At 41.3% G+C, this 26,291-nt stretch overlaps 1 protein-coding gene across 5 annotated transcripts in view; it reads left to right on the top strand.

Moving 5' to 3' along the window:
- TBXAS1 (thromboxane A synthase 1) overlaps positions 1 to 26,291 on the top strand; it is a 250,975-nt gene that overhangs the window by 170,690 nt on the left and 53,994 nt on the right. For all 5 annotated transcript variants that reach the window (XM_065852977.2, XM_071798152.1, XM_065852991.2 and 2 more), the window contains one exon: positions 10,576 to 10,890. In XM_065852977.2, the coding sequence (XP_065709049.2) occupies positions 10,576 to 10,890 (315 nt within the window). The remainder of the gene's footprint in view (positions 1 to 10,575; positions 10,891 to 26,291) is intronic.

Below are 26,291 nucleotides of genomic sequence, written 5' to 3'. Positions count from 1 at the left end.
GAAATTTGTTGTCAGTATTTGAGTTGCGAGCTCTGATTTTTAGTGTGTATGTAACTTGGCCCCTTAAAAAGGGAGGGAGGTGAAAGTCTGTGGGCTTGGCTTTGGGTCTGGGTAAGTTCTACTGGCTGTAGTATCCCGAGAGAGAGACAGGAGGAAAGATGGAGCTTTTGGTTTTGTTTTTGTTTTTTTTTTCACCAGGGCTTAAATCTGCTCCTTGCACAGTCTAAGAGCAATGTCACAGCTGCTCTTTGGGCACGCAGAAGGGCCCTTGTTCCAGCTGAGGGGTCACCAGAGCATGGGGCTGCCTTTCCAGGTGCTGCTTCTCTGCACAGCATCCATCAGGCTGCAGGACTGGTCAGGATGTCTGCCCAGGAGTCAAGGGAAGCAATAGTGTAACAGCTCATGACCGAGCATGCTGATGAGCTTATTTTGGAGTGAGCAAAGTGCAAGCTGGTTCAAATTTTCCAAGTTTTAGTGAGCAAAAATCTGAAGTATGGAATTAGCCAAGTCGTTTTGGAGCACTGAAACGTGAACAGTGATTTGACTCAGCTTTGAATAGAGACAAAACATTTTTTTTTTTCCTTAACAGTTGTTATGGCTGTAATTGTGCTAATACGAAGATGTTATCTATTTATATGTATGTATATGTATGTACATATATATATATATATATATATAGTAAACTGGTTCTTTCCTCCCCTTTTCAAATGTTTCAAGGATAAAGGTTATTATTAGGAATGCTATTATTTTAGATGCTACAGCAGGTATAGTGGGCTTATAGTTGTGCCCCACCAAAATGTTAAGACACAGGGATTTAAATAGCCATGGTCTGACTTCTATGAGATTTATTATTTATTCCGGTTGTTCTGTTGTTGTTTTTCACTTGATTGTGTGAGCTGACCAGAGGGTCACAATCCCAAAAGTGGGCTTACTGCCAGGTGTTTGATAAGATCTTGACAAGATCTGAGGGAGATGCGAGGTAGATGTCAGGGTAGAAGAGATCGGGAGCTGCTCTTCTCATTCAGAGAAGTCACAAGCGCATACACAGGATAAACATGATTTGTCTGAATGTAATTAATGTTTTGCTATTATTATTATGATTATATTTTTCTGGAAAGCAACAAAAGCTTATTCACTTTCCCCATCTAAGAAATGGCAGCATTGCTCATAATGATGTTAACTTGCACCCTGCCAATTACACAGAGCTCTCCTGGTTCATTATATCAATAATTTCACATAGGATTTTTTTTCTTGTGAAAAATCTTTCGTTGACAGAGGAGTAATGATGCCTGTGAGCTGCTGAAGTATTGCTCAGTCAGGGATATGTAAGATGTGGGATATGTCCTCATATTTTTGGGAAGAACGACAGTTGGTATTCCGGCATGCTGTTAATATTCATGTGTTTCTGGAGTTGTATTTTTTTTTTACTTTAGTTTGACTTTAGAAAGCATTGCAGTCCACAGTGCTGCCTGGCTGTAATTTTTCATGTATCCCTGTACCAGCAAAGGACAAAGCGGCATGAAATATATAAAATGGCATCAAATTTTTCTTTTGTGCTTCAATTCATGCACACACACTTCTTCTGTGTGTTTATCAGTGTGCACAAAATGCCTATATTTGCAAGATAATAGCTGTGTAAATATTAGAAACTCGTATTGAAACTCTGTGAAAGAAAGGAGAGCAGGAAGAGAATCCTTCCTGCTACCAAGGAGCCATCTATTGGATAAAACCCATAACTGAACCGAGCATTCGTGAAGCGGCGGAGGATAACAAAATTTGTTGTTGGTCACCGGGTAACTGAAAAGAATCCTTTCCTTCCTAATGCTGCTTTCACCCACTGCATGAGAAACCTGTACCCGTTCATGCACACAACTGGAGAGTCAGAGATAGAGGCAATTTATGTACTACAGGTAGAAGCCAGTTTAATTTAGCTGAAGATCCAGGATAAATCATAATGTAGAGTGCAGGTGTGATTGTGAATGGATAAGCCAGAAGTAGGATTGCCTGTCAGCAGTGGAGAGCAGTTGCTCAGAGAAGTGATAGAAAAGACAAGTGTTTTTTTCCATATTGTTAAGAGAGAACATAAATAACATCAACTGTGCTTTTTTTTTTTTTTCTAACAGTACATATTTATATGTTTTACAGCCATAATTAGTTTAGTTAAAAAGTATTTTTTTTTTAGCTACCCAGAATTACTTAAGACCATCACAAAACAAAATAATGAGGTGTTCCTTCCCTCAAAATGTATACAATCTATATGTAATGTGATGCAGAACGAGGAGGATCTTGAACAAACCATGGGCAGAGATGGAAGAGGATGGGATATGAACGGCAAATTCCCAGGATGGCCCCGAAACATCCTGATGGCTTTTCAAAGTGAGTCGTGGGGCTTTGCGAGCATGTTAAAGAGAGCACATGAGGCAAGAAGAACAAAGGATAAAGAAGCAATAATGAGACTCCTGTGTATTTTCTCGGATGTTAGGCAACTGCTAAAACCAGAACTGATTATTAATCAGGAATTAAATTTCAGCAAATACAATTATAACCCGTGTCAAATAGAAAAGGAACAGAGGGCTGCCTGCAACAGCAGCCTTTAGTCAGCAATTTGAGTCAGCAGAGGGTCAAGCTTCTGGGTGTCACTTTTTCTGAACACTCCCTTCCTGCATCCTCCCTTCCTCCCGCCAAGCGTGGAGGGGAGTTTTGGGTGGTTCACTGGGAGGGCAGATCAGCTCTGGGGGGGACATGTGCATCCGTGTACAAGAGGCAGTCAGCTCACTGCTGGCTTCGGAGCTGGTGCCAGTTCCACACACTGGTGAGCGTGGGGGAGCCGGAGCCCAGCTGTTGTTCTTCCCCAGCACCCAGCAATTTCTTTGCTTGCTCTATTTGCCCCATCTGGGCATTTTGATAATCTCACTCCTCCACCTCCAAGCAGCAAAACATGCGTGGGGCAGGAAAAGCTCAGCTACTGCACACACAAATCCAATATTTACTGTTTGTGCTATGATAATGCCAGGAGCTGTTATCAGGGTGCTGTTACCCTGAATGTTTTGCAAATACAGAATAAAGAGTTTTCAGTCCACTGTCGCTACCAGCGTGTTTTGCTCACCATGACACAGGGATTGGGAAAACCAGATGCGACTCTCTAGCCATTGCATTTTGGGCTGTTTTCTGAGTCTTCCCCATACGTGCATGTGATGGAGGGAGCTGTGATGGTTGTGCTGTTGTGCTGTGCTCTGGGCTGAGGCTCCCAACCCAGCACAGCAGAGATGCCCACCAGCTTCCACAAAGTGCATGACACTTGTTTGCCATTAGGCTGAGTTTCATGGAGAAACTTACTGCTTCTCTTGACACCCAGTTCATTCTGCTCAGCCAGAGTTAGAGACAGCAGTCAGTTCCTTAGGGGTGTACATAGACCAGGCTGCAGGCAATCCCTTGGTTTTACACTGAAGAACTACTGGAAGCAGCAGAAAGACATAGGTTTCTCTGTGTACCCACCCAATTAATGAAACAATCAGATAGGCATGTACTTGATTTTTTTGTCTCTTCATCCTACCTATCACATCAGCCAAGTCAGACCTCTGACTAGGATCTTTGCAGCTCACAGTCAACAGGCCCACACACTTAAGATTAAAAACTGCCTCCTTCTACAAGAGCCGTAAAGACCTATGTTAAGCTTGTCTCAATTCAAAACAGTTTTTTGCTCTCTCTTCATTCACTAAGTTAGATCTCAAATTCAAATTTATTTTCATTCCTGGACAGTGTGGGAACGTCTTGAGGAGGAGGCTGTTGTCTTTCAAGATGTGAGCCCTCTAGTGCCACTTGCAGCAGTTTAAGGTGAAGGGAGATGCATCCTTAACAAAGTCTTGCTTTTAAGCATTCTCTCCAGCTTTATTTTCAAGTTGAATTGGGCTTGCCTATGCCTCTGTAGATTACGAATGATCTTACTTAAACTTTGCATTTTGGAGGTCAGAAGAGTGCAAAATTTTTGAGGAAGAAAGCAGCTGTACCTGAACATTCTTGTCCCTCACCTCATGAATGGAGGCACTGCCATGTGAAAATGGTTTCATATCTTTCAGTAGTATGTTTTTTTTCTGTTACTGGTGTGCTTTGTAACGAGCAACTGAAGTAATATATATATAGAGGGAGACTCATGCATAAGTACAGGTCGTGGAGCCTCAGATGTTACAGGTGTAGCTGGGTGAAATCTAGTGACCTGCGATATCTGCAGTGACTTGCAGGATGAGAGGAAACCTCTCCAGCGACGAAAATGGTTCAGTGCTGGGGTGGACTGCCTGGGGGAGGCTGTGGGAAGCTGGAGTTTGGCTGGGTTTTTAAGAACACGTTAGACAAACAGCTGTCGGGATTGGTTTGGCTGATCCTGCCTCATGGCAAGGGGATGGAGTAGATAACTTGCTGAGTTCTTTCCAGGCCTCTTTGCCCCATGTGATGATGCTTTTGCCTTAAACTCTTTGAGTCTGTGTAAAGCTGTTTTCATCCAAGGTCTTAAAGGGTTTTCTGAGATGATCATTAGCTTTTCCTCATGGGGTTTTATAAGATTTGATGTGTGTTGTACCGATTTTACAGATGGAGAAGCTGCACCAGTTATAACTATGTTCGAGGGCAAAAAAAGAGAGTACAGCTTAAAGCATCCCAGCTCTGTGGAGGTCAGTGCTTTAAGCAGTAATTCGTATCGGCTAGTCTGCCGATTTAGTGGCAAATTTAGCCAATAAAATCCATGCCATACTTGAATTTAGACTTACTCTTGGTTTTTTATTTTTATTTTCTACAAGACCATCGGTTACATATAAAAGATACATTTTGTTACCATGTTTAATACTTTCCATGCTTAGGTGCTTTCATCAATTGGCTGATGTACCTGCTTCTTCTGGGCCTGCTCAGCATTTTATGTAGCATTTTTGTGACATTATTGTAGGGGCAATTATTTTTTCTTTCAAGTAGAAAGCAAAAACATTGCTGTGGCTTCTGACATCAAACGTGGTGTCATTGATACTCACAGTGCTCCCTCATTGCTGTGAACTACTGCCAGAAACTTGTGCAGGAGTTTAGTGACGATAACATATGAAAATATCATAAGTTATACAAAAATCTTCTCAGACTGGGTTTTTACTACAAATGGTAAAAACAGGCCAGGCTGGGAGAAGGCCTCTTGGTTTTCGAAGTACACATTCAGCGATCTTTTTTTTTTCTGCTTTAAATTTACTCAGGTTTTTAATGCAAGTTATATTGCTTTGTAAGACCTACCTCCTCAGTCATTCAGCCCATTTACAATAAACACACTACAGTGTTTTCACCAGCTGATGTTAACCGATGCAAACAGAAGAGTTTTTTCTGCCAGACTGAAAGCCTCCCAACCACCCTTGAACAATGGTTGTACCCTGCCATTCAACAGGCTCCTAGTCCTTCCAGACCTCAGCATCACCCATAAGGGCACCATGTCCTCAACCTTCAGACACACAAATTTGAGGACTGTCAGTTCTGGCCTGCCAGTTAATTTCAGCTCCTGGGTTCAAGCACAAGGCAAAAAGACAATCTCTCTGAAATGTTTTGAGAGTGGATGCATTGGCAGAGAGACTGGCGTTTTTTGTTATTTCGCTGAGAAACCAAATGAAACCCGCAAGTTTTAGGAAGAGGTGGAATTTGATCCTTTCAAAGCAGTTTGGCAAAGTGATAGTTTTAGTGGGACTGCATTTTGTGCTGCTTTTTCAAAAGGATCTGGGTAGCTATCGCAGTGCTTTACTGATAACCACAGGGAGACACAGCTTTGTCTCACCTAAAAAGGTGGTTCCTAAATCAAACTTATTATACAAAAATTTATCTGGATACAAACTAACACAGCAGTGTTTGTAGAAATTTGTTGGAAAGTGGGATAATATGAGACGTGAGCTTTTGACCTGTTAGATAAGGATTCTGAAGCTTAGCGCTTAGCTTCTGCTTTGTTTGAGCTGCCATTAGAGCATTTGAGAAAGGCTAGAAGGGTCTGCACAGTTTATTGTGAGTGGTATTATATTAGCAGCATTATATTTGTATGACTTCTGAACCATAGCAGGTGTTTACAGAATACCAACCGCCTATGTCATCTAGTTTGATTCACTGATTTATCTTTAAGTTGCTGTTTGTAGTTCTGGGCTCTTTTGAACTCAAAATGGGGAGCTGAACTATCAGAGTGGTGCAAAATTTGAGTGTAGTTAGCAGAAAACACAACTGAAATCCCAGCATTATGAACAAAAAAATTCTAACTGGTACACATTTGGTAGTTCTCTTTAAGGAATTTTTTACTTCACCTTGCAGAGAAGTTGAATGGCTCAATCTCTCTGCTAAAAGCACAACCCAAGGGTTCCCTAGATCCCTAAAGCAACGGTGAATTTGCCACAAGGTCAGCCGGTATGTCAATCTTAGATATGAAAACACAGTTCCCTGTTTAAGATGGAAAGACTGGGAGATATCCCCTGCCCCCCCAGGACCCTTGCCTCCTGTGAGAAAAGTCATGATACATCAGGCATGTGAGCGATATATCTCTCTTCTTCTGACAGTTGCAAAACTTAAAAGCAGTGATTTGAGGAGGGGTGATAGATACTGCCGGATTGGCCTTCCCCAGCATAGCACACATCTATTCTTCCAGTGTGTAGCACATAGCTCGTTACGGTTCTCTGCAGAACGATTTCTCCGCATGGCCAGGTGATGTTTAAGGAGACTAATGAGAGAAATGATACGGCCCAGAACACTGGTGTCAGGAAATATATTGCAAGGTGTCTATCTTGGGGGAGCTGAAAGCGAGGCTTGTCTTATTATATATTTCAAAGGGGATGTCTATGTCACCACCAAGTTAGACATGCACCCTGTCCCATGCTGCATTCAAATTAGATTTTTTTCAAATAGTAGCTTTCCATTCAATTTTCATTGGCTTAATGATAGGCTCTGTGTTGCATGGGGGCAAAACAAGAGTCTGTCGCATTCGTATGCCATTCTTTTGAAGCAGGAACTTGTTTCTGAGGCCATTGTACCATAACTATGCAAGTGTCAGAGGACACAATAAAGGCTATTATGGTCTTGTGCTTTTTGTGAGGAAAATCAAACAAATGTCCCTGATGGAAAAAGGAAGCTGGCAGCTGTATGTGATGACCAGAGAATATTTTTGTGCAGTGATACTGTCAGTACCTGGTCTGTTGTCAAACTGAAAAGAATGCTGCTTTTTTTTTTTCTGCTGTCAGTCAAAGTGGAGAAAACCCCTGTGAATTTTCATGAGATACCTTTTCCTCATTTCCAGCACTTAACAATCCAATTATATTTGGTTTTATGCTAGTGTTCGCCTCTATTGCCATTGTTAGGTTTTTAAATCAGAGTGATTTTTCCATCTTGATGGTGCGGAAGAAAAATATGTTTCATTATGACTGGTTATAACCCTGGAAATCTTTTCTCTCGCTTGGCTTGATGATGATTTTTTATGTTACATTCTATACTGATGCCTAAAGTGAAGTAGAATGAACCATAAGGAAGAGAAGCTTTGCTAAAATATAGCTCTTTCTGCGTAGCATTATCTTGAAAAAAGTTCACATCTTTCTAATTTTATTCCTTCCCCCCCACACTATTATTCAAGTAGTTTTTACAAATGAATATTGTTTTTGTAAGGATTGTTTATGAAACCATTGCTCTTAGCAACCCCTGCTCACCTGTGAGCAAATTACATGGCACAGATAAAGCAGCTAGTTGTTTCTCAATAGGGTGACCTTATAAACAGATTCTGCAACAAGACAAGCTTTTAAATTCCTAACCAAATATATTACGTGAGTAATAAAAAGAGCTCCTCAAAATGGCCACAGAGGCATTTCAGAGCACATTCTTGGGAATATTCACTTGTGCTAGCATTCGTTAAGTTTGCTTTCAGCAAAAATTCTCATGAATGAAATTTTATTCACTAGTCATTATGATTATTACTTTACTATCATTGAAATAACCAGATGCTTTGCATCAGGCTGGGACCTGATTTTGTCTAAGGCTGAAGAAACATCTTATAGGATCTCCAGAGAGTGTATTGTCTAAATATAAGACCAGACTCAGGTAACAGCTCATGACTGGGAACTGCAAACCCTCAGAGAGCAATGGATTTGTTTACAGGAAAATTCACAGCTAGAAAAGGATGAATGCAGAACCATATCCAATGTTATACCATTTGAACTACAGTATGTTACAATGTTACAACTCCACTGAATATGAGTGTAATTACACATTTTTATGTTCTAAAGGTAGTTTAGGGGATGATAACTAGTCTTACAAATAAAAGGGAATATCTCTACAGATGCAGTTCATTACTATAGTGGACTAGTTTCGCCACACACCGATGAATACACTGGTACTGGATTGTTTGGGGTTTTTTTAATTTAAAAAATGGCCTAACCCAAATATAGGTACCAGGAAAATCTCTGAAAATTAGGCCATGCTACAGATCTGGACTCTCAGTTGTGCAATACGTGGACTCCCAGAATGTGAATAAAGCCCTTCCTGAAAAAGTTAAATGAGATTTTTAGTTATGCACACCTGAAGTATGTGTGAAGCCTTGTTTCCTCCAGTCTAGAGGAATATAAAAGAGCAGAGGTATCCTGCAACACTAGGGGAGGATGACTGTGGCAGGGCAGTTGCAACTTTTGGCTGGCTGTGTTAGAAATAAGAAACCAAAGAAGCATGGCCAATTTGAATATGGAAATTGTGCTTAAGTCTAGGCACAAGAAAGTATTTCCAGAGCCAGAGCTCATCTGCTGAAAGTCACGTGTATAATGATGCTTTGTGTGCCTTCCCTTACTGGGGAAAGCATGTATCCCATGTCTTGGAGGTGATGCAGTTTGACTGGCCAGCTTGTAGAGTCCTTCAGCGTGGGGTGACTAGCATTCACTGCTGTCTGAAGCACTGATTCTTGGGTGTACCAGGGTGCCAGATGCACTGTGGTCATGGGTACAAGGTACATAATGTACATGTGCAAAATGAAAAGGTTCCGAGGGGTGGAGGGAAGGAGCTGTTAAAGAGGCAGTGTACCAATCCCTTCTGTTACCCAAACCTCAAAATAACCATTCCTCTGTGCCTGTAGATCAGTCAGAACAGCTTGTTGGCAACAGAGCAAAGCACAGGACACTAAGTATTTCGCCTCCTTTGTTGTCTCACCGGTCTCTTTTCCCATGTCATGAAAATAATAAAAAAAAATCTGATTAAGTTCTTTGACAACTATAATTAATTAGTCCTTCCTTATTCTTATTCTTAGTTCTAGTCTTAGTCTTTATTCTTAGTCTTTATTCTTTATTCTTATTCCTATTCTTCTCCTTCTTCTTCTTCTTCTTCTTCTTCTTCTTCTTCTTCTTCTTCTTATTATTATTATTATTATTATTATTATTATTATTATTATTATCTTGTTTGCCTGTCCTTTTCTCTGGCTTTTCTTCTTTCTACTTTATCTCTCAATCATCAGATCCAAGAAATTATTCAAATTCTTTTTTTAACAGATTAATGCAGCTTTACAGTTTTGTTTGTTTGTTTGAGAAAGACTTGGTCCCTGCTTTTGTCCATCCCACTGCACACGTTGTCATGTTCTGGCACTGCAGTCGCTTCTACGTCCTTGAGCTATCATGTATTCTGTTGGTACTTGAGGAATTGAAAATCAATCACATAGGGTTATGGCTCAGGTTCAGCACTATTCTATTATGCCCACTCCCAAAAGTCAATTCAAACCTTTTGGGTTATATTTCAAAGCCTAATCAAGCTTGCTGTCCAGACTGGTTTGGAGTCAACTCACTCTTGTCCATAGATTATATTAGAATTTTTCTGTCAGAAGCTAGTGTGAAAGAAAGCAGTTTTCATAACAGTAGAATCATTCAATGGGCATTTTGCAAAAACAAGCCATCAAACCAGGTTTTATGGTAGAGGAATGCTTACTCTTGTAATGTCTTTCTGCATATATGTTTTAAAAAAATTCATGTAGGTACAAGTGTCCATAACTTTACTTTCTCGTAAAAAGATGCACCAGTTTACTGAGATCAGTTTCTAGTTCTATCTTGTTAAGCTGCCACTGAAAGTATTGTAGATGCAACTCTAAACCTATAAGGGGACTTTCATGTTTTGACCATGTGAACAAATTAAAATGGTGCCTTCAAGGAAATAGGCAAACTCTTCCAAGCATGAGTTGTGCCACCTCCACTTGGTGGGTGCACATGGGACCAAGCATTGACTATATCTATCACCTTACTTGCAGCAAGTGCAAAGAACTCACCCTGAGGATGAAAGAAGTTCCGTATGGAGCTGGCCATTTGCAATCCTCTGTGAAAATATGTACCTGTTGTGTGTTGGAGGCAGATCAGTCTCATCCCACTGGGATGAAATCAGTGACTGGCTCTTAATGATGCCATTTCCAGCTGATTTATAGAAGTCTCCTCATTTGGGGAAAGGCTGGTGGTCATTCTATGTGAGCTGAGTGGGCAGATAGATAGGAAACAGCTCTCTCTTTCCATCCCCTGTGGCTAAAAGCATTGTTCTGTGACTCAGTCTTTGTGTGTCTTCTCCTCCTGTATTCTGCAGAGGCGCAGAGATTTTCTTCAGTGGATGCTTGACTCCCGCAACTCAGCTGACTCTCTGGCATCTGGGTGTTCTGATGTGATCGGTCCATCCGTCACTTCCAGGCAGAACAAGGCACCTCTTGCTGGCAGGACACCATCTGAAAAGGTTCAGAAGATGTTAACGGAGGATGAGATAGCAGGCCAAGCTTTCTTGTTCCTGATCGCTGGGTATGAGACTACCACTAGCACACTGTCCTTTGCCACATACTTGCTAGCCACCAACCCAGAGTGCCAGGAGAAGGTGCTTCAGGAGGTTGATGCGTTCTCAGCAAAACACGTGAGTACAATGCGCTGGTGTGGAGTTTCGTGCAGGGAGCAAGGCAATGTGAATGTCATCATGCCACTGTGGCACCTGCACAACCTCTATTTGTTTCGCTTATGTATGTGTATATTAACATTTTATTTTCAGCCAAAATTTCAAAATTAATCTATATTGTTTAGTTTTTTGGAGAGACCTGATAAATAATGTCACTTTACAGCAGCTGAAGAGGTGGCCCTGAAAATTTATGTCATAGTCAAAGTTTAACCTTTACAAAATATTTTACACTCTTGAAATAAACCATCTGTCATCAGACTCTAAAACTACACATTTCTATTTTTTTTCCTCCTCTTCAGATACTTTTATTGTTTTTGTGGTCAATGTTATTTACTGATCTTGATAGGGACATAGACAGCATTCTTACAAACCATGAACTACAAAGTTTTGCTTTGAATGTTCATACTTTTTTTTTTCTTCAACAGCAGAATATATGTGTATGCGTCAAAAAGAAATCACAATATCTAATTCTCTTATGCTGTGTTCAAATTACTTCTCCTTCACTATCTGTATTTACTAAGGGCATTTATGTTCCCTGGATAACTGTTGACAGTATTTTGTATATCTAGCAGACCATGAAGCAGCCATTCTTCCACCCTACACTCTCCACAAAAGTTGTCAGCTATGACAATTCAGATTGAGGGTCTTTTTCTTTTTATGAACACTTTTATAATGGATCATGAGGATAACAGGAATAAAATGACACCAGGTATGTCTGTCATGCAGGATTTTAGCTGCTGGATTTGCATGCTGAAATCCTTAAATATACAATTTTGGTAGTTTCACACATTTTATGCATTCCATACTTTGTGTTGTACTTACAGAAGAAGAAAAGAGTTGTAGAATTTTCTGCTTTGCTGGTAATAGAAAATTCTCGACTATGCAGGAGTGTGCCCATTCAAAAGCTACCATTTTGCTCCCTCTGGTTGTGCAAACTTAAAAGCCAGGATTTGTGTACACAAAAAATATTTTCTTTTTTCTTGCATGATAAGGTTCTGAGTGTGGTGGTTCTCCATCTAAGATTCCTTTTGCTCTGAGGGTGCAAATGCATGGCAGCAGTGGAGGTTGGGATTGCACAATCTGATCCACAGAGCCTTTCCTTGGTGCATGCTTCCTACCTCTGGTGTGAGTTAACTCAGTACAATGAAACCGTTGATGTGTTATGTTCTAACTTACAGTGCTTGGGTAATATTCTTAGGTTATTAGCACTACAGTATTCCAGTTGGAGTGTGTTTACTCATTTCATTCAAATATGGCAAGTCTAATTATGCCCTCATGTCTGGTTATTTCAACTGACTTCCTCAAGGTCTGCAAAGATGTGAAGGTGCAACTTGGCCTGGATTATGTGCAGCTTACTGGTCAATACTGGTGGCAGATTTGCACATAGAAACCCCTATTATGCAGCCCCAAGGAAAATATGGTCCATTGGCTTGCCAGTTCCTGAAAACTGACAGTCTAAGAAACTGAAGTGAAACCACAGGGACAGGTATCTAATATGATAGGTATGCAATGTCATTCATATTTGTCTGCAGATGGGGTTATGAATTAGTAAACATTTCCATGTAAGTGCATGGAAAGCTGACTGAAAGCAGTCATTAACTGGTCCATTGCTTACAGATGTTTCATATAGGGAGATAATATACATGGCTAGGTCTACGTTGAGTAGTGTGCTCCCATAGACACAGATTCGTCATCTAGCACAGCTGGTAATGAGGACTATTGAGTGCACACTGGACACACTTCAGGAGTTTATTTTGGGTTAGTTTGAGTCTGGCCCCATGTACTGAATTCCCCTTAGCAGTAGAACCAATCTTCTGGTTTAGTTCCAGTTAAAGGAGCCTTTGCTGCGCACCTGGAGACTGCAGTGTGAACGAGCGCAAGTGACTTGCATGTGAGTGTGCTCCTGATTGAAGACAGAGAACTAAACATACCCTACATTGTATATGGTCTGCCTGAGCCATCACTATAAGCATTATTTCAGTAATAATCCAATTCAGACACATAATGCTTGACTCTCTTTGTTCTCTAACAGGAATACTTCACTAGTAATTTCAGCTTTTGCAGTGTCTAGGAGAGGTTGTGGAACTAGAGATACTCATGGCAGAGAAGTTAAAACTTTGTGTAGAGAAATGGCACTCAAATGATTTTTGCAGGTCAGCACTGTACAGTCTGTGTGGTACCTCAACCTGAACTGGTGACCTTATCCCAAACCATGCTGTCCCGTGTCATATATTGGTTGGAAGGACCTTTCAAATCACTTCCTCATACTTTACTAGTTTTCAGGTTTAGCTTTAGATGAAGCATAGATAGCTATATGGCCAAAGTGAAGAGGGAGAGAAGGATAATTATTCATCTGCTGTCCATGATTCCAGGTCATTCATAGATCTAATCTGTACAGCCCCATCCTTCAAAAGATTTCCTCTTATAAAAAGCTCATGATTTGAGGGGTGGCAATGCAGTGCTCAAGGAATCCATTCCAGAATAAGAAAAAGGATGCAGCAGTTCATTCCCCTTCGTGAGTGTAATTAACTACATTTAGCTTAGAAAATAGGATCTATGTGAACGGTTTGCAAGTTACGGGAGCAGGAGCTATTTTAAAACCGGGAATATATAGATGCTGTGTTCAGTTGTCATGCAAGGGAGAGGAAGGGAGGGGGCATAGCAGCTACAGACTCACCGTTAGTTATCAAGTCAGTTGCTAAGAAATTTGATTAGGTTGTCGCTTCTGCTCAGCACATCAGCTTTGCCCTTATCAAGGTGCTCTGCAATTTTCAGAAAGGGCTTTAGAAGGCCAAAACATGGAGAATGGTACAGTCAGGTTGTTATGACAGGTGGTGGAAGACTGCTTTGATTTGCAGATATGCAAGCGTTGAACATAGTACCCTCTTCAGCCAAATTTATACTCAGGTAATTTTAACCAGAAGATGCTCTCCACTACATCCCCCTTCCTTCCTCCAACCGTTTTGGTTGCCTCATGTAGTGTTTTATTGCTCTAATCTGTGATGCAGAGCTGTGATCTGATTTTATAGCAGCTGCTGTGTATCATCCCAGGGATGGCTGTACTTTGGTGGTGGACAGAGTGATTTGTGTGTCGATAGATCTAGTTTATACACTCATTTGCTAAAGTTTATAAAGACATTTGAGAGCCATCTGAGAAAAAGTACTATAAATGACAAGCCCAGTTCCAGGGTTTTTGGCACACTAGTCAAAAACTCAGATCACAGTGACCTTGTGAGAGCCACTGAGGAGAGCAAGGTCAGTCCATCTGGACGTACAACGATATTTTGGTGGCTCTGCGTGGTGTACTTGAGGATACTCCTGATTTTGCTCTGATCTTCATCTGTCTTGCTTGCATAGTGGTTACTTTAGCAGAATGGGGCAGAGTGAAGGGGAAGGAGAAAGCCATGGCATTGCTGTGTTAGAGATCCCTGTGCCAGCTTGGTGCAAGCTGCTGTGGTGTGATGCCGAAATATGAGTTTAGGTGCTGGAAGTGATCTGGCCCCAGCACTGTGCTGGGAATTTGGAGCCCAGAGGAAAAGCAGGTCCAACTGACCAGGTTGTCCTGCTGTGTTTTGTCCAGCCAGATTGTGTCAAAGCTCTCCTGAGAGACCTCTCTGCCTCTCTCGACCACACTGTCTGAATGCACTGTAAAGATGGCACTTCCAGGACAGTGTCCCCAGAAAATAGTACCTGGAGTGGGTCATACATTGTTTTTTAGGTCTTTTCTTGGCTGATATCTTTGTGTGGGGGTTGGATGATATCTCTTTCCCTGAAAGCGAGGAAAGGCACCTGGCCCGTTTCAGATTTTGTGGACTAGGTAAGCAGGGGAAACCTCTATCCTTGTTTATTTTAAAGGGCAGGATACACTGCTTATTGCCCTCCTCACCTCTGTCTGGATTTTTGGGGTATAGGGAAAGGGAGTGCACAGCTTTTCATTGTCTCTGGTGAAGCAGAGAGACAGATTACTGAATGGTGACTACTGTCACCACATACTGCGTCTTCCCATTCTACCTGTGAATTCCTGTGAAAGACAATTTTGAGCATGATTCCTCTAACAGAAGGACTGAAATTAAAATCATAGAGACTCTGACCTTGTCCTCCTCATGAATCCCCTGGGGTTATAGTATGCGTCCCATGAAAAGCCATCTACTGAAAATAAGATGCACGTATTTGCTGCGAGCTTGTTGCTGGGTCTGCATCTTGCTTTGATACCATGAAAACAAAATAAACAAGATTAAAAGAGAGTTAAATATGAGCTAGTGGGGGCAGAACGCCTACATCTGTGTGTGTATAAAAGAATATTATTTTCTGCAGGGACTGCAGATCTGTTTTGAGGACAGCAGAGACGGGTCAGATCCTCAGAAGGGTGTAAACTGGCACAGCATGTTTGATATTAGTACAGGTATGATGTTATACACCCATCGAGAAGCTAACCTTTAATTTCTACATGCCAGTAAAAGAGGATGGGGGGAAGGAAAAAAGTTGCTATTTCAAGATCAGATTATTTATTAGGTTTGTGGCTAACCATCGCTAAACTTTTAGAGGCTATAAAGTTGTGAAAGAGATGTTTTTATTCACATTAACCAGGTAAGAAAGAATACATCCATGGTTTTCACCTTCTCCATTTCAGTCAACAACAACTCCTGTGTGAAGCTCTTAAAGAGCCCTTCAGAAGGCTTAGCAAAAGCACAGTAAACCTGCAGCACACATTTGTTCTGAGCAGATGGACACTTGCTTCTGAGCCCCACTGCACTCTGAGTTGCTCTGAGTGGTTTGTCCAAAGTTATAGTGCTTAAGGCATGAAAAATTGCTGCACCTTTCATGCTGGGAATTCCCTTAGTATGAGGTCTCTCTTTCTTAACTCTCTTCCCATTTTAGCATTTAAATGTCTTCTCCTACCCTGTCTCTTCTCCGTTCTTTCAAGCCTCAGTCATTCCCAATTATAAATTACTTTCTTGTTGTTGTTTTACTGGACTGCACAATTTTAGACAGGAAGAGTAGTGGTAAAAAATAGATTGAAAAAAACCTAGGTGATCGAGTTAGCTTCTCATAAGAAGTTATTTGATGCCCTGAGGTGATGTGTTAAGTGGCTATGTATATGCTCCTGATCTGTTGCAAAGTAAACAAATCCACTGAAATTAGGTCATTTTCTTGAGAGAGGGAATGCAGGTAAGCTTTGGGACAGCTAAGGAGGGCAAAAGATGTATAAGAATTAACTGGTCTGCTTCCATATAATAAAGAAATGCATACCTGAAGGTGTCAAGTGTTGAGAAATCTGGAGCAAGAAGCACCCTGAATTCTATCACAGCTTGTGCCCTGATGAGACCGCATCTTGAGTACTGTGTCCAGTTCTGGGGTCCCCAGTTTAAGAAGGACAAGGAACTACTGGAGGGAGTCCAGTGGCAGGCTATGAAGATGATTAGGGGTCTGGAGCGTCTTTTTTATGAGGAGATACAGAGAGAACCGGGTCTGTTCAGCCTGGAGAAGAGAAGGCTGAGAGGGGATCTCATCAATGTTTATACATCTCCCAAGAGTGGGTATCAAGAGGATGGGACCAGACTCCTTTCAGTGGTGCCCAGTGATAGGATGAGGAGCAATGGGCACAGACTGAAACACAGGAAGTTCCATCTAAGCATGAAGAGAAACTATTTTGAGGGTGCCAGAGCACTGGAACAGGCTGCCCAGGGGAGTTGTGGAGTCTCCTTCTCTGGAGACATTCAAAACCCGCCTGGACACATTCCTGTGTGATCTGTTCTGGGTGAACCTGCTTTAGCAGGTAGGTTGGACTAGATGGTCTCTAGAGGTCCCTTCCAACCCCAACCATTCTGTGATTCTGTGATTCAGGAACTATTTACTGCACACTCTCAGTAACAGATAACAGTGTCTTGCATTAACAAATGGGAAGACTTGGTACATAACAAGTTTTGGTTTTTAGCTCATATCTACATTAGCCTCTTTTTACATAAAGCACCATGTGAAACAGCTGTATCAAAGGCCTAGTGTTAGTTACTGAAACTTGCTTAAATACCTGAGAAATGTATTGCTACACTGATACGTGATGCTGCAGTGGTTCTATGCCAGCCAGGAGAGTGAGGTCTAGTGAAGCTCAGATGGAGTAGCAGCTCATTCCTTATTGCTAATGCCTAGGAATACTTTCAGGATCTCTGGCAAAGGTGAAGGAGAGCACAGGAGTCAGGAAGAGTAAAAAAGTAAATAAAAGTAAATAGATGAAAGGGCAGCTATTACTGTAAAACATTCATTGGAGACTGCAAGACCAGCCGGGTTTTCCTTTCTGTTTTTAAAATGCCAGGCACAGCTCATGATTATCATTGGTTGATATGAGACTTGTAAACATCAGTGTATAGAAGAATGAAGAGCAGGATAAGCCCCATGCTGTCTCTACTCCAACGGTTTTCCTATCCACACAAAGCACTAGCACAACTATTCAGTGCAGATGTGACTTCTCAACATTTTCATCACTTGTTAGAGCCCATAAAGTTTAAAAAAATTGTAAAGTCCTGTGATATTCTCTCACCATTTAAATAGAGATTTGCAGTTTTTTCTTTAATGGAAATAAATCTTCCTGTTCCTATAAATATTTGCTTTTCTATGGCTCTAGGGCCAAGGAAAATTTTCAATAGGTATAATTGAAAATGTTGACTGGAATGTTTTAATTGTATTCCTGCATGTCAATAATATTGAATGATGCCAGCCCAAAATCATTACAATCCATAGTTTCATTTATGAAAAGGTACAGTTTAATTCTATTTTAACTGCAGTGTGTGGTCAGTTGTGAATGGGCAAGGTTGAACTGGATTGATACATAAACTCATCCTTTATGATTAATGATTTGGCATTTTTATGCAATGGGAATGGCATTTGCTCATTTGGAACAACTTAGCATGTCATCATTGACTTGAGTGGAGTCACACTGTCTTCCACTGGCTTATGATTCTGTCTTCACATTGAAAAACTCCTTCACTAATATCTCTGCAGTCTAATGGAGATGTCTTATTGCAAAGGAGATTTTGCACTTTCACAGTTTTCCCTTCCCATAAAATTCCCAAGGAGCAGAGAGAGATAGGACCGTTTTTATGGTGTCTCTGTGTCTGATAGAGCACTTTAGATTTTTAAGCTGTTTATGCAGAGAATCCCCTTGGCAGTACAGACTGTTTTCTCTGAGTATTAGTGAAAATGAGAGGTGAAATGCAGAGAGATGGCACTGTCAGGGAATTACCGCAACAATTTGCATGAGTTTGGCGCCTTTCATGCAATATCTCAGGGCACTATGCTCTCAGAAGCTTGCAACTACAGAGACTAAGCTTCACTGAGCAAATATTGCTGTCAGTGGAGGCTTGCATTTATCACAGGAGCCTGAATTGTAAATAGTTTGCAGAAAAAAGTCTGCAGAAGAGGGTCACTGTTACACATGCAGACACACATACGCACAAAACATACAAAAACATTAAACACAAGCAACATTGCATGGTGGTGTTGTTTATGCTATTGAAGGAAATGACCCTCTTTGATTTCTTTATTTGTGTAAGATGATATTGCAGAGCGTCACATTCACAAGCGTCAGCTGTCAGCAGTCGGTTTTGTTGTTAACAAATAAAAAGATGCATTTAAGCATGTAGTGAGTGAATGCTGTTGGGTCATATTTCTGCAGTTCTTCATACCATTGCTCAGTGTCTGAAATCAGTTCCTTATCTTTGTCTCGTGTTACTTCTGTACATACAGGTTGAAGATTGCTAAGTTAGGAGAAGACAATAAGCCCTTTCCTACACTTCCCCCTTTCCCGTAGTGTCTGGAATCTACTGATTTAATCCCAGCTTTGGACTCAACAGACCCAAAGTCACTTTTCTCAGGCAGAGGTTATTTTGGTTCCTAACTCTTCCTAACTTTCAACCACTTAAGGACCTCTGAGACTCAGGACTTTGGTCTCCTCTGACTTGTCTCTACTTTATAAGGAGGGGTAGCCCGAGCAAGTTCTTGTGCCCAAGCCTGCTTCATGTTCTCCCACTTTGCCATAAGCCTCTTCTGACACTCCATAGCTGAGAGGAAGCATCTTGTGGGGGAAGCCCGGGCTCAGTTTGCTCACTCCACGAGCCTTTGCAGGTATCTCCTTGCACGAGTTGCCTTCTGTCCCAGGCACCCTCACAGCACCAGCCAGAGCAGCTGTCCTGGAGGCCTTTCTAGAAGATCCCTGTTGCTTGTGGGACGCTTTACAGAAGCTGTGGTTTGTAGGCAGCCATGGTCATCCTTTGGCAGAAGCATGGGCAAGCAGGAAGAGTGTGAGCAGCCAGGAGCTACATGAGGGCAATTCTTTTTGCTTATCACGTGTTTATAGTTCTTACACTTTATCTGCAGGTCTCTGCTCTCCACAGGTACCTCTTAAACAGAGAAGCAGTTCCAGGAGAGTCAGGTTATTTATAATATGGAAAGAGTTGAATTGATCAGCTGGTAAGACCAGGGTATCTTTTAGAAATGTTTTGGCTTTGAGTAGGAAAAAAGCTTATTTCTTTCCCAGGGAAATCCTTTTGACAGCTGAGAACTTGTGATTCTATGTGGCCTGGAATAAGGTGTTGTTGAGATGATTAATGTGCCCACATTTCAAGGAACTTTTTGTTGTTGTTGACATTGCAGGGTTCATTTACGCCTCTTCACAAAAAAAAAAAAAAAGAAAAAAAGTCCTTTATTTTTCCATTTGTTCAGTTCAAGCTTATCAGTCTCTTGGCCATGAAGACTAATTTATCTTTTGCTTGCAATGTCACGTGTTGCTCAGTGATTCTGTCTTATTGCTGTTCTTGAGCAAAACTGAGTCTCAGGTAATGTATGCGAGACAGATACTCATTTTCATCCCTGAATTTTCCTGGTATTTTACCATCCTCATAATAATTGACCCACTATTACTGCTACAGGGTTCATGTGAAAGAATAATTTTTTCTAGTGACATGGAACATTTAATGGTGAAGATCTTAATAACACAGTACTTTAAATGCGATTAGACATATTTGTTTAAAGAGGAAGTAAAGGGAAGAATGCATCTTCTTCATCTTTATGTTCTTTCCCCCATACCCTCCATCTGAGGCTTTTATGGAGGAAAGAGCATATTTGTTTTTAATCTAAGGAAAAATGTCACTGTTGAGTAAGAAACTGGTTACAGTTTTCTTGAGCATTTGTATCCCAGCTGCTCCTGTGTACCACTCTGGACATTACTTGACAATCAACATACTTCCCCCAGAGACAGAGAAAACCAAATTCATACCAACATCAGTGTTTAATCGGTGCTAACTACCAGTACCGGTGTCAACATTAGCTACAGGTAGGTCACATTATTTGCAGAATAGAGCATAGTTTCAGGTAGAATTGATAGATCAAATTTTGCACTGGGCAGCTGAGCCTTGCAGAAGTGAATAAGGAAATAAGCTCAGCTCCCTCCACGGCTTTGGGAGGGACATACTCTCACTGGTCTTCCCAGAGGAGTTATGTGTAGCAGAAGGAGAGCTGCACATGGCATGACTTCTCCGGAGTGGGGATACCCTTCAGGGGTGTAAGCGTCTGATCTTTTTATGGCAACCTGTCTAGCTCTCAGGAGTTTTTTGTATGTGAAGCAGAGGTCAAGTCCAGGAAGGTATTATGCTTCTATCTGTCTGTCTGTCTATCTATCTATCTATCTATCTATCTATCTATCTATCTATCTATCTACCTACTTACCTACCTACCTACCTACCTACCTACCTACCTACCTATATTTTTTAATGGGTGTTAGGCATCGAAAAGTTTTTCATAGAGTATGTGCTGCTGAGTTGTAAATACGTAGCAATGAGAGGGAGGACAGCCAGCCATAGACACAACCTCAGATGCAAAAAATCAGAGAAACCAAACCATCTGACCCTGAGAGAACTTACAAATGGGAGAGGGTGGCCTTGGGCACCCACCTTGTCAGGACCCCACACTGTGTCTCAGCATTAGCAGCCGATCACATTCATCAGGCAGGAATTTGTCTCCTGGGGAATATGAAACACTAAACCATACAGAGAAGTATTTTCAAGCTCTGTGTTAGTTAGCATCCAGTTGGAATGAAATCCTGCCATGTCCACAGTGTAACAGGCAGATTCTTTGAAGATGATGGTCCAGCCCTGGCATCCTGATATGCTGTGGGGGTCTCCGGTGAGCCGTCTACTTCTGAGATGCCTTCAAGACTCAGGGATAAAATCTTGCTTTAATAGCACTTTACTTGGTCAGGACAACAGCAACTTTTGAGATTTGCGAAAACAAGTATCACTTTCTTGGTAAGGACTTTTCATGGGCAGAGGAAGAGAGAAGGAGAGGTATTGGGGAACAGCTCATAAACCAAAAATGACTAACAAGTTGTGTGTGTGTGTGCGCACATGCCTGCATATGAGAGAGAGGAGGAGGGAGAGAATGAATCATGGCTGAAGAAAAGAAGGTCTTTCATGTGGAAGTTCAACACAGATGCCTGAATTGCACATACTATGTGCATTAAGGTGCAAAAGCTGAGCTGGGGAAAACACATGCCTAATTTGTCAAGAAACGGCAAATCCCCAGCAGCTACCACGCTGAAATTAAACTTGTATTCAGCATATTCATAGCTAAAAAATGATCTTAGCTTGTATGAATGTGAGGTCAAAATGGAATTTTTCCTCCAGGTATGTACATAAATTAGGTAGCATTAATAGGAAATAACCAGTCCATTTATTTGTCAATAAGCGTTCAAAGTGAAGGCTGAATGAGCCTGTGCCAGAAGGAATGGAAACTAGTTTGCATTTCATGATTATGTAAAGCAGTTCTTGGTAGAATGAACTTCTTGTGACCTCTCCCCCGCCCCCCGCTTTATTTTTTCCTTCTCTACCACCCTGGCAGAACGTATGTATTTAAATAATTTCCATTTATAACAATGTGTTTTTGTGTTACTTTTAATCAGCGTGAGATGGCTTTTGTATTGTCTGTCCTGCTTCAGCTTATGCTTCCCTTTTAATACTGAGAGAAAGAAAATGTGGTATTTCTGGGTGTGCCCTTGCTCTAGAAATGTAGTGGTCTTCCAGTGATATGAGTGAACGTTTCCTTACTTAACCAGATAGCAAAACTGGTGCAGAGGGAGTAGTCAGGAAAGCACAAAGAAAAGTAGGAAATTCGTGCTATTTAAGGAATTTTCCATTTCACACCAGTTAGCAGATTTTACTGTCTCAGATGATACCTGTTTTTTCACTAGTATTGACAGCTAATTTGATGCCTGATTTTCAAACAACGAGTTGTGGGTCTTTTCCAAAATCAAATCCTTTAAAGAACCGAAAACTTGTACCTCAGTGTAATTAGTCACATCTTGAATGTTTTGGTCCATGCCGCAAAATGCTTTCCAGGGAAATAGGCTGGTCAGAAGTGGAATTTCACCACTGTAGCAGCTGCCAACATAGGAGTTCGGGGCCTCGATCAGGGGAGACTGAGAACTTTTGTACCCTAGAAACACCGATTGCTTGTATGGACTGGACTGTTTTCTAGCCAACACTGAATGGATAAATAGGTGCTTGAATTAAGACGCCTTTAATAACTGGTACCAAATTCTGCAGTTTCCTTAGTCAGGTCTCAGATGTGATGAGACTGAAAACTCAGTTGCTTTCTCAGTTCTAGGAATTATCCTTTGTGGCTGTCTCTGAGGCATAGTGCATTAGGGCACATTGCACAAGCAGAAGAATTAATTATTTGGAAATATTGACTCGATACCTTCCACTTGTATAAATCTGTGCTTTCAGAATTCAACAAAATATTCATATTAATTTACATATGAAACATTTTGATTTTACGTACATCTTAAACAAAAAATTAATTTCAGAAAAGTTTCTGTTAATAGATGGGAAAATACAGAGTGTGCTTTTTTTTTCTTTTTAATGCTAAACACACACTTGGGTCAAAAGAAGGATTGCATTAAAATGATTTTGACCTTCTGGTGTAATAGAAATTTTGAACAAACTGTAATATCTTTCTCAATACTCCTAGTTACACTTCAAATTTAAAGGATAAAGTTGAGAAGAACTGGAAAAGTTCTGAACATGAGGGAATTATCCACAGCCCCTTGCTGCTGCTGTTGATCTAAATGAAGTAACAAGGAAGTAACAAGATGTCAGAAAGTCATTTTATTGTGAGCTGGAACAAAACACTTTTAAGAGCTCTTGCTTTTTGAAATTTGTTTTCAAGATGCGTTACGTTCATATGCACTCAGGATACAATATGAAGATTTTGTGCAGTCAGGATTGAAGATTTAATTGCCTGATAAGTAGAGAACCTTACAGACAATTTCAAGGTGTTAATCTAAACTTGCTGTGCCTTTAATCTTCTGGCTTTCTGGAGAAAGTGAAAAACAAAAGCGGACTGTTTTAGTATCATAGAGCAGTCATGGAGAAAAAATTTCTTCCAGCAGAGCAGCTTTCAAATAAATGATTACCTTTTTTTTTATTATTATTATTTTTTTTCCCCCTTGCTGGGTAAAATTAACTGTAAGATGGATTTAAAGGGAAGTGAATTTACTGAGTGTCCTGCATCTTTCTCTCTCACTAATTAGTAACAGTCAAATGCTCTTTTTCTGCAGACAATGACTACAAAGAAAAGGATAAAGAACTTGGGAAAGACTCTAGAGCCAAAATAATTAGGCAATTTATCATTTAGGGTAATTGGACTTGTGCAAAGCAGCATTATTTACCACGGGTTTCCATTTCTTCTAACCAAGTGTGAAAAATACTGCTACATTGACTAGGAAATGCTCTTACTGCTTTTTCCAATGTGCATTGTGTCAGGGACGTTCAGTTCAAAGTGTGGTGTTCCTCCCAGTGATTTTTTTTCCCTCAGTGATCTTCAGAAGCAGCCTTCAGCTTCTAAAACCTCAAACCAAAATAAGATTAAAGTGCCCAATATGGGGTCAAAAATGGGAGGGAAAGAGAGAGGGGTTTCCACCGGGGAATTTTCACTTAACAAATGAAAGCCTTTGCTTTGTTTCAAAGGAAAAATTGCCAAGTGGAGGCACATCTTAATCACATTGGTAGCCAGCTGAGGTGTTTATGCTAATTTCCAAAGGTATGTAAGTGTAAGAATCAGGGGGTCCAAAACTCCTGGCTCTGTGATGTGAGAAACACAAATGTTTAAGCACCACCGGCAGATAGCTCTGATGTTGTTTCAATGTAAGGGGAGGAGTGAGGAGTAGTCGCAAGGGGTTTACTCGAATTTCCCTTCACAATTTGCCGGCAGTATGAATGCCCCCTCACCCAAAGGTGAGTTTTTCCATTGTTTTTCCAAGGATGAGTGCATGGTTACCCCTTTGTGGTTTGTCAAATTATGGCACTCTCCCCGCTTTGTGCCATTGCCCTCTGTTCTTGAAGATCACGTGTCCACAAGCAGCTTTGCTTGTGATGGATGCTCTGGAAACATTTGGACTCCCTGGATTGCACCACCAATGGTACATGGTACATGGTGACCCCAGGGCTGAATTTCCACCAGACCCCAAGGGTGGCCAGGAGTGTCACAACTCACTCCAGTGTATGACACTTTGTGCTGCAGGTACTTTGTGGTGCTGGCATCCCTATAATGTTTATAAATATGTAGAGGGTGAGTGTCAAGAGGATGGAGCCAGGCTCTTCTCGGTGACAACCGATGACAGGACAAGAGGCAATGGATACAAACTGGAACACAGGAGGTTCCACTTAAATATGAGAAGAAACTTCTCCTCAGTGAGGGTGACAGAGCACTGGAACAGGCTGCCCAGGGGAGCTGTGGAGTCTCCTTCTCTGGAGACATTCAAAACCCGCCTGTACACCTTCCTGTGTAACCTCATCTAGGTGTTCCTGCTCCGGCAGGGGGATTGGACTAGATGACCTTTTGAGGTCCCTTCCAATCCCTAACATTCTCTGATTCTATATTGCTATGCTCAGGTACATGTCCCTGCACTTTGGGGAGTGGAAATCCAGTAGTGGAAGAAATTGTGCTTTAAAAGTGATCTCACTCTACCTGCCCAGTAGAAACCAGCCAGCAGAGACACCCCTGCTGGGAGGGGATGTGGGGAGGGAGAAGGTGATGTTTAAAAGCATTTTATTCCCTGCCTGGGAGAAATACACAAATGTGCACTGCCAGGCTGTCGTAGGTGAGTGCCACAGAGTGCTTTTAAGTGGCACAGCTTGACACCAGTTGCATGCATGACTGTTACAGGTTGTGGGTTTTTCCCCTAACAACTTGTTATTTTAAAACTTCTGTGTGTGTTTGATACTTTCTTTAATAAGAAAGTCATGATTACCAGCAATTTTCTATGGAGATATGAGGAGCAAGAAGTAGTAGGTTGTTACCTAAAATACTGCCTGTCGCCTGGGCGAGCTCAATGTGAGATAAAATGCATGATTTGGCTGCAAACTTGGAGTGCTTGATGCCTCACCAAAGGAGTGTGTGAGCATACCTCTGTGGATGTGGCTACCCTGTCAACCAAGAAAAATTCCATCATTGGTCAGTTTTTGTGCCGTATCATGATTTGATGGCTGTTTATGTTGATTATTTGTGTTAAGCAGAGCAGCCAGCTGAAATTTCAGGGCCTTTGTGTTGTTTCACTTAGAGCTAGGATCCAGATATCTTTGAAGGTACTTTCCTTATTTACAAGGAATGTGCGAACTGTCTTTGAGCGCAGCAGAAACAGAGCAGCAGGACGTGACTCCTGCGCTCACAGCTCCTGGAGTGGCATGGACAGTGGCAGCCCCTCGCCGAGCTGGGTTTGCCATACGCCTGAAGCTGTGCCTGGTGCTTCCTAATCTCCTTTGTTTTCCTTTCCTGGTTCTTTTCCTTCTCTCCTGAACACCCAAATCTCTGCAGAGAACTACCTGGAGAAACCACTCTGCCCACAGATGCCTTGTGCACAGCCTTGGTTGACATTTTGCACTGTGAGGGTCACCTGTGTAACTTTGCACAGGAGCTGTCATCCTCCTTACTTGATTCTGTAATGGACCTTATCTATTTCTTGTATTTACCCAGAGAGGTGAGTAGTTGCTTTACCTACTGCTTTGATCAATGTTTAACCCAACATTAGGCTGGGACTTGGCTGCTTTGGCACTGCAGACTTCTGCCGGCAGGAGAAAGATACTGTATCTTTTCTAAATATTTTAGGTTATTTTAGCACTTTTCATATGATAACACCCAAATGATATCTAAATACTAACCTCTAAATGTACCTACAGGACTTGTAATGTTAATGGCCCTGCTTCTTCAGGCTGAAGCACAAAGAGTTTAAAAGTTTTGGCATGGGAAATAAAGGAACTCATCAAGCTGTATTTGCATATTCTAGTTAACTTACATCTCACAAGGAATCCCTTATA

This window comes from Patagioenas fasciata, chromosome 1 (assembly GCF_037038585.1).
Source record: "Patagioenas fasciata isolate bPatFas1 chromosome 1, bPatFas1.hap1, whole genome shotgun sequence".
Taxonomy (NCBI): Eukaryota; Metazoa; Chordata; class Aves; order Columbiformes; family Columbidae; genus Patagioenas; species Patagioenas fasciata.
Note: the sequence above shows the minus strand (reverse complement) of the source record. Positions and strands in the feature narration are given on the sequence as shown.